Source organism: Platichthys flesus, chromosome 19 (genome assembly GCF_949316205.1).
Source record: "Platichthys flesus chromosome 19, fPlaFle2.1, whole genome shotgun sequence".
In the NCBI taxonomy this organism is placed as follows: Eukaryota; Metazoa; Chordata; class Actinopteri; order Pleuronectiformes; family Pleuronectidae; genus Platichthys; species Platichthys flesus.
The window spans coordinates 11,810,074-11,818,453 of record NC_084963.1 but is presented as its reverse complement, the minus strand read 5'-3'; the positions used below and the strand labels follow the sequence as shown (position 1 = coordinate 11,818,453).

Below are 8,380 nucleotides of genomic sequence, written 5' to 3'. Positions count from 1 at the left end.
CACTTGCTGCTCCGAGCTATGTATTTATTTGCAGATGTTGACACGGAGCAGGAAAGGGAAAACGAATGTGAATCGAAAAGGAATACCTTCAAAAAATCATGTAAAGTCACCTAATAACATTGATAAAAACCTAATAAAAACAATAAGTAAAACCAGAATTACTCAACCCTGGATAGTACCAACTATAAAATACAATTTCTAAAATTTCTAGGACTGCAAAGCAGCACTGGGTGGGCCCGAGAACATGCATTTTGAAGCGTTGAATGCGTTTGCCTGAAAAAAATAATAATGACTGAGAAAATATTGACACATAGAGCTGTTCAGGCTTGGACTCTGATCATGAGACAGAATTCCATATTTATTAATGAGTCTTTTATACCCCATGAAGTTGAGGGTCGAGGGTCGAAATGGGAATGGGTTAGCAGGGTCATAGGGAACCATTGAAATGATAAGAGAGCAGATTTAAAGTTTGATAGCAAAACTTGATTGGCTGATTGATATCTGATTGGATTACTGAAACAATAACCACAATCAGCTGATTAGAAAAACAGAGAACTGTGAATATATGAGAAAGATGACGTTCCTGATAGACATTATGCTGATCTTCATTAGTGTTTTCTTTTTGAGATGCAGATTTTATTTGTAACCATTTAACCTTGTTTCATCTGCTAAGCTAAGCTAAGCTAAATGACAATACATCAAAAGTAGATCTTTGCAAAACTTGAGATTTATATAAAATTTTGTTCTCAACGCACGTTTCAATTTAATGCAACATTGAAAACAGCATTCAGTAAAGGCTAGGGGAACTGTTATGCCTTCTGAAGTACAAAAACTTGAATTTCAATGCTAAATTCAATGGTCAATCACAGATAATTCAAAAGCTCCTTACTCAAGAAGATTCCAACCTCACATCGACACATTTCCTTTGACTTCTCTTTGACCCGATATCCATGTCCAATTCATGTTTCTAAGGACAATCGTCCTTGCTGAGTCATCAGTTGCAGGATTTGTGGGTGTTAGACATGGCGGCTTAACCTGAGTTTGTTTTATTCCATGTGGCAACCTTTCAATGACACTATCCATCTTCAGCACTACTGATCATTCAGGTGTTAAGAAGCAGGTGCTCCGTGTGGTTCCGGCTCTTGTTGTGCCTCAAGCCTAAAGCTGCATTACCATCTGAAATTAAACAATTTACACTGAGCTGAATTGTATATTTCAATACATTAAATTATATTTTCCTATCCTGATCTGAAATGACTTTGTTATCAAAAGTTTTAACTTTAGGTGCAACTGAAGGTTTAATGTTCTTCTTGTGAAACACAACACTCATCAACAGCTGGGACTCTTATTTCAGTTTCCTAATAATAATAATAATAACAGACGGGCGTTCTGCATCAACCTTCCTCTCAGCATCAAGCCCACCAATTCTAATAACAGCACTATCACCAACGGCCCGAGGAAATAACAACAACCAATATTTGACGAAAGCAAGGTTTGAAGAACAAAATTAATATTTCAAATAAAAATCATTATTTCTAACCTTGTCAATGTCTTGACTATATTTTCTATTCATTTTGCAACTCATTTGATAAATAAAAGTGTGACTTTTCATGGAAAACACACGAAATTGTCTCGGTGACCCTAAACTTTTGAACGGTAGTGTATATAGTAAAATATCTGGAGTCCCTTTGGTAATCAAGGGACCACAACACTAAGTGGATTTTGCACGGGGACATAATCACAAAGCCTGGATGTCTCTGTCAGCCTCCTCATGTAAACAAATCCTGCTCACACCTGCAGGTGGGGATGAAAGCCTTTGCCACAGGATGGTTTTTGTAAGTCCGGCCAGAGGATGACTTAATTTGACCTCTTTGAAAAGGGTGTGTCCCTTCCCATAGTATTTAAACTCTCCTCTACTAAGATATACATTCAGTCCTGAAAATGGCTCTGGGTTTTTTGGTGTTCTGTCTGTTTGCAGGGTCAAGTTTAGAACTGGAAACCACACAGGCATTGAATGTGACAAAAAAATGTGAGGAGGACACCAACGCTTTCCTCTGGGAACTAAACCAGGAGAGACCACGGGAATACGCTTTCCGCAGTAAGTGATGCTGCCTTTTTAAATAAGAAAGTCAATTATGAAAATAGACAATGTGAGATTTGTGATAGTTTCAACTATGAGACAATAGATTTAAATTCACATTAAAAAGAAAAGATTCCCACATAGATGTCGGTTTTCTTTGATTACAAAAATATATGCAGTTCTGGGTTCTGAAAACAAAGTTATTCAGTTACGCTTCATTATAATTATTTTGATTGTTATTATTATTGTTATTAATGAATTTTTTTTCATAAAATGAAACTGAATTTAATTAATAACTATTTATGTTTGTAACTTTTATATCAGTTTGAAAGATTTAGTCTCTGACAAATCATGGAAAATGTTGAATACAATCCCTATCTAGCAATGTTAAAGAAGGTGAATGAAAAATAATTGTTGGTATTTGTGTTTATCATCAGTGTATGATGCGTTTGGAAAGATGGGCAGCAATGTTGAAGGAGGTAATGTCAACCAGCCGGGCTCGCGGCAGCAGTGTCAGTCTTCCCATGGCTCCACCTTCTCTGGACAGTACTGCCAGGTGTTTCTTCAGCAGGTAAAAATATGAAACATCATTTTTAGAGATAAAAACTTATCCTGGCATCTAGCTACAAGGATGGGAGATTTATATTTCAATTGCAGTGTTTTTACTTACCCAGGAAACAGTCCACTATTTTGTGGGTATTTGTGTTCCTGACTCCTGCAAGGAAGAGGATGTGGAAATGCTGGTGCTATATGGTCAGTGATTCTAAAAGCCTTGATTCACCCAGTTTATTTGGTGAAATTTTGTTATCTTGACATCTTGACTTTTTTAACAGGGAGACTTCAGATTGGTCAGACGTCCCTCATTCCTCCTTTTCCTTCCATCCTGGTCAATCAAACCGCTCAGGCCCTGTTGATGACCCATTGTTTGTCCAACACTGTTTCCCCAGATGCATTCGATGTCACCTGCCTGTCAGTTTACTCTCTACTGAATTATTTCCATGAGTATTGAACTGGAGAAGTGCTTCTTTACATGTGTAGGACTTCATCTGAGGGATTCTACACTCCATCTAAAATACTGGCACCTTTTCTCCTGCAGGTTTGTGTGTTCCATGATGGTCGCGATTCCTCTAACCGCCACCCTGCTCACCGCTATATTAAGGTGGAAAAAAAACAGGGAGGTCAGTCCTTCTCTTGAATCATCCTCTATAAACACTGGCCTCAACCTTTATGGGACTCTGAAGAGCAATGGCTCCTCTGGCAGTGAAAGGAACGGTGGCAGCCTAGAGGAAAGGGGTAAGTTCACAGGAACTGGTTCCAAGCCGTGACTGCAAGATCAACAGAAAATAGATAATGAAATAGATACTGAACTAGAGTTGTAATGATACAAAAACTAAACAAGGACTTTGATATGAATGTGTAAAAAACAACGCTTCATCTTCAGCCACCTGACGAAGAGAAATCACTTAGGCTGCTTGTATTTGCAACCCTACTCTTTCTGTCACAACCCAACAGTTGTGACAATAGGTGAGGGTCATTCACATATACAATACATTTAATCAATAATTAATTCATCAATATGTACAAAGAATGGATATACATTAAAAACTGTAAAAAAAAAAAAAAAAAGCCACACAAGGTGTTGTTTGAGGGTCGGTTGAATTGCTTCGGTTCGTTTCTTCGCTACCATCAAAAGGGAAATTTATGGAGATTGCATCATTTTTAAACACACACTTTTGAAAAAGTATCAAAGTATTGATAATTTTGAAAACCCTACTAAACAGCTACACTTTGTACTAAAATAAACTTTAGAAAATCAACCACAGCAGAACAGCTGATACATTTTGAAACCAGATATAAAAGTAATTCATGTGCAAGACAATTTCAAAAATAATTTCATGGTGCAGTAGCCAAATCTTTATATTTATAGATTGCTTCATTTTTTTGTTTTTATATACTAGATAGCACTAGCCACAAACCACTGTGTTTTCCTCGAAGCTGTGTGAACCAGGGCCTGGAGGCCTTTTCTCTTCAGAATACCAGCCAAGGTGTCCTGAGCACCTCCTCATCCATCCCAGGAGGAGGCCACTCCTCCCTGCATGGCATCCGTGTCCTCAGCCTGTTCTGGATCATGTGTGGCCACTCCACCCAGTTTTCTGTCATAAACAACCTGGGTATCATATACTGGTATTTGCTCATTCAATTTCGAATTCTTCCCATTACTCACATATCATTGTACCTGTATTCTATCATCTCTGTTGCAGATAACAAGAAACATTGGGAGAAAGCAGTAAAGAGCAACCCTCTCTATGTGATTGCCTTCGCTGGACCTGTTTTTATGGCTGTTGACAGCTTTTTGCTGCTGGGGTGAGAAGAAGCGTAAAGACAGTGGTAGAATCGACAAGCGGGTTCGAGGCAGTTCCAGAATTTCCCTTGTCAGCCCCTTAATTAAAAGGGCCAGGGAAATGTCCGAGTGGGCCTATGTGAGAATGGCACAGTGAAATGTATAGAAAGTTCAAGAGAGTGGGCGTGTTGATGACAATTCTAACACGCAAAGTACGCATAACTTAAAGAGTACACAAATATTTACGATTATTCCTGTTGTTGTGAATGTGTCGGACAATCTCCTGCTATGTTCCTTAGTATGTAAAAGGCAGATTTCAGAAAAATAACCAATTTCTGGATATTATATTCTGGTGTTCATGCCTGAAAGCTGTTACAATTTAATGTATCTGAAAAAGTGTTAAGGGTGAGTTTAAAGGCAGCTTCTGTGTTTTAGGGGTCTGCTCAGTGCCAGGTCTCTGCTAAACTCCATCAACAGGGCTGATGGCAAACTGAGTATCTCTTTAGTGGCCAGCTACCTCTTCAACAGGATTAAAAGGTACTGTGTAATCAACTCACCCACTCATCTCATGAAAATCGGTTAGTGTCACAAAGACATTATTTCTCATTAGAATCTCGACGCCCTTCATTTAAAACGTGATCTCAGAACCAATGTCGATTTAATTGTTTCTTTCTCTCATTACAGGATTCAACCACTGCATCTGTTCATCCTGTGTTTCACCACAGGCCTCAGCTCTTTAGTACAGGGGGGGGCATTCTGGTTCCAAATCATGGAGACAATGGCGGACTGTAAGACGTACTGGTGGGGGAACGTGCTGTTGATTAGCAATCTCATCCCATCCTCACAGCCGGTAGGAATTTTAACCTGTCTCTGGCTGTCTGTTGGAAATGTATTTGTATGTTTATTGACCCACTGTATTTTGCACATTTGTTTCTTGTCTCTCTCCAGTGCATCCCGTGGGCATGGTACTTGTCTCTTGACTTCCAGTGTTATGCCACCACTCCACTGTTGCTCTATTTTTACAAATTGTATGTCCACTTTGCTTTCATATCATTTCCAAAACTATTTTGTAATTTGCAATGTTTTAAAACAGCCACCGCGTTACATTTACATAATCCTACCCATCCTATCTGGTGTTTATCAGGAACAAAGGTGTGTTTGCGGCTTTGGTAGGAGGCCTGATGCTGATGACCATTGCTTCTGGTGCCATCATGACTGCGCTCCTGCAGCTGCCCGTCTTCCAGCCATCTGAAGTGTAAGATTGGGATCCAGTGTGAATGCAAATAGGAACCAAATCTATCTAATAATTTCATAAATCAGTCTGTTGACACTGACACTTCATTACTGTAGAATCCAATGTAAAAGAGAGTAAAGCAAACTAGCCATTCCATCTGTTTCTTTGAAATTAAAATATGTTTTTGTTCATTTTTGTAGGTTCCATTTGAATTATGGCTTACATTACTATGTGAAACCCTACACAAGATATGGGCCATTTCTAATAGGGGTCTTGACTGGAATATACTTGACCACAAAGAAAGATCAGGTCCTAAAGCACAAGGTAAGAACATTTGATTACATTGAAAGGCACCTCTGGCATATATGCATCACTCATTTTTTCAACAAGCATCATAAGCTTGTTGTAATATCAGATAAAAGTGACAATGCTGCCCTCATGTGTGATCTTACTGTTACTGTTCTTGCTGTTTCTGCAGTGGCAGGCAGCACTTGGTTGGTTCTGCTGTCTTTCACTTTTGTCTGTGGTGGTTGGATTAGCCTACGTCCTAAAGGAGGAGCCAACCTCTCTGTCGTTGCCACATGCCTTCTATCAAGGACTGCACAGATCCCTCTGGGCTTTGGCTGTGACCTGGATCATAGTGGCCTGCGAGGAAGGTTATGGAGGTAAACAAAACCTGAGTCCTGAGTCCAAAAACCTGTTGGTTGTTGAAATAGTCAATCTATAAATAAAGTCATCTGGGTCTGGGGTGCCATTCATTAAAGAAGTTAGCATGAAAGTAATGGAAGTTGTCAGTTAGTGATGTTTTCATGCATTTTGGGGGCGTGGCTTTGACTATGGGTGGGTGTAGGATTTATCGTTGCATTTTTTTCAAAGTACAGCCTGCTCTGCTTCTCCATGATTACCAACCCGGGCTTTAAACCCATATTACACTTTACATGCAAAAACATTTTTTTGCTTGCTTTTTCAGTGGTAGCATGTGTGTACTTTTTTTGTTAAGTAATAAGTGAGATAATTTACTCATGAAAGCAAATAATATGATTTTAAATTTCTGATTCTCCAGGTTTTATCAAGAGCTTCTTGTCATTGGGTTTCTGGCTTCCACTTTCCAACATCAGTTTTGCCTGCTACCTGTCACATCCTATTTTCATCATCATATATATAGGCCTGCAAGAGACCCCGATCCACTACACAGACTTAAACTTTGTAAGTGGTCCGTTTCATTTTGTTTCATAAACCCTACAGCTGACCAGAGTTGGCTTTCTCTTTGTATATATATATATATACTATTTTAACTTAGTGCACTGTGTCTTCTCTCTTCATTAGATGTACATTTTCCTAGGGCATGTGGTGCTGACCCTGGTGGGGAGCTACGTGCTGACTGTGCTGATTGAGAAGACCTACCTTCTAAAATACAGCCGTACATAGATGCATGTCCGAGCACAATAGAGAACCTTCATATAGTCGTTATACCTTCATTTCTATACTCTTCAGATGGGATATGTTTAAATATATTGAAAATAGATTTTAGTTTTCAATCAAACATACAACAAATAACACGGATGTAAAATTGTATTTGTTATATCATTATATCATCACATATTACTACTATTTGGGCTTCATTCATTATTAACCACAGTCCTGTGTTACCATCTATAACTTTAAACTTGTTTAAATTTTGTAAGATAATTATCAAATTAATTGACCAAGCCTTTTCTGTCAGGTCTCTCACTCTTTGGAACAACCTCCCAGAGGAGCATCTCTCTTAAAGACACATTTTTGTACGTGTGTATCCTTCTAGTACTGATCCTACCAAGTACTGTTTATTCTTTTCTCATCAGTGACACTTTTTAAAGTATTTGTGCTCTAATGTTGTCTGTTATTGAAACTGCTCTTAATTATTTTCTATTGTTTGCCTTCAATTTTTCATTTTTAACTTGTAAAACCTCTTGTAAATGTGTTTAGCAATGTATTACTTAAATAAAGTGTATGATTATGATTATGATGATTATTATTTTAACTTTCAATGATAATGGATATACTGTCATGTGCTCAGTTGTATAAGATTATTGCCAAATATGGTTTGGTATTTCTTTATAAGACTTTGGCATAGTTAAGATGTGTTTCATATGAGTCAGTCACCTGCTATGACACTACTGCCTAAAGTGGTTTTGGACAAAGCATCCTTTAACTGACCCTCTAGCACACACACACACACACACACAAACACACAAAACAAAACCTGGTCGTGACGCACACATCCTCCATGTGCAGCACCGTTCTCCTTCTGGCTCTCAACCGAGAAGTTGAGGAGAGACGGCAGACGCCAGGCCGAGACAGCCAGTGCAACAACACGGTGTAAAAATATCTCCAGCTTGGGTAAGATGATACCTCTTTCTCCATGACTACATGGGTCCAAGGGGCCACAGCCAATCCATAACCCCACAACAACATGCCCAAGATGGTTTAACACGTCTGTGACTCCCGGAGCATTTAAAGTTACGATGTGAACGTTTCATTTGCCGTTGAGAAATATTTAATTTAGACAAAGAAACATTGATCATGGTTGAGATACTCATATTGATATTAGTGCTGCTGCCTAATTCTATATTTCTACCTGTAATTAAAAGATTAACTGTTGCTCCTACCACAACTGAAAACAGAAAGTGGTTATTTCCATCAACTGTTCCCTACTACAGAGACGTTAAATGGAGTGTGTGTGTCT

General features: G+C 38.6%; 1 protein-coding gene across 2 annotated transcripts; it reads left to right on the top strand.

Moving 5' to 3' along the window:
* Nucleotides 1-1,941: 1,941 nt before the first annotated feature.
* On the top strand, nt 1,942-7,615 carry LOC133974705 (O-acyltransferase like protein-like). 2 transcript variants are annotated; one of them, XM_062412367.1, is made up of 15 exons: nt 1,942-2,098; nt 2,518-2,651; nt 2,755-2,833; nt 2,914-3,049; nt 3,177-3,373; nt 4,039-4,251; nt 4,342-4,444; nt 4,857-4,958; nt 5,106-5,271; nt 5,370-5,449; nt 5,566-5,676; nt 5,856-5,979; nt 6,134-6,320; nt 6,719-6,861; nt 6,982-7,615. In XM_062412367.1, exons 1-15 carry the CDS (start codon nt 1,942-1,944, stop codon nt 7,081-7,083), a joined length of 2,034 nt encoding a protein of 677 aa, XP_062268351.1. In that variant the 3' UTR covers nt 7,084-7,615. The 2 variants fall into 2 exon arrangements, with proteins under 2 accessions (XP_062268351.1, XP_062268350.1); XM_062412366.1 differs by having other exon boundaries at nt 4,039-4,444.
* Nucleotides 7,616-8,380: the final 765 nt, after the last annotated feature.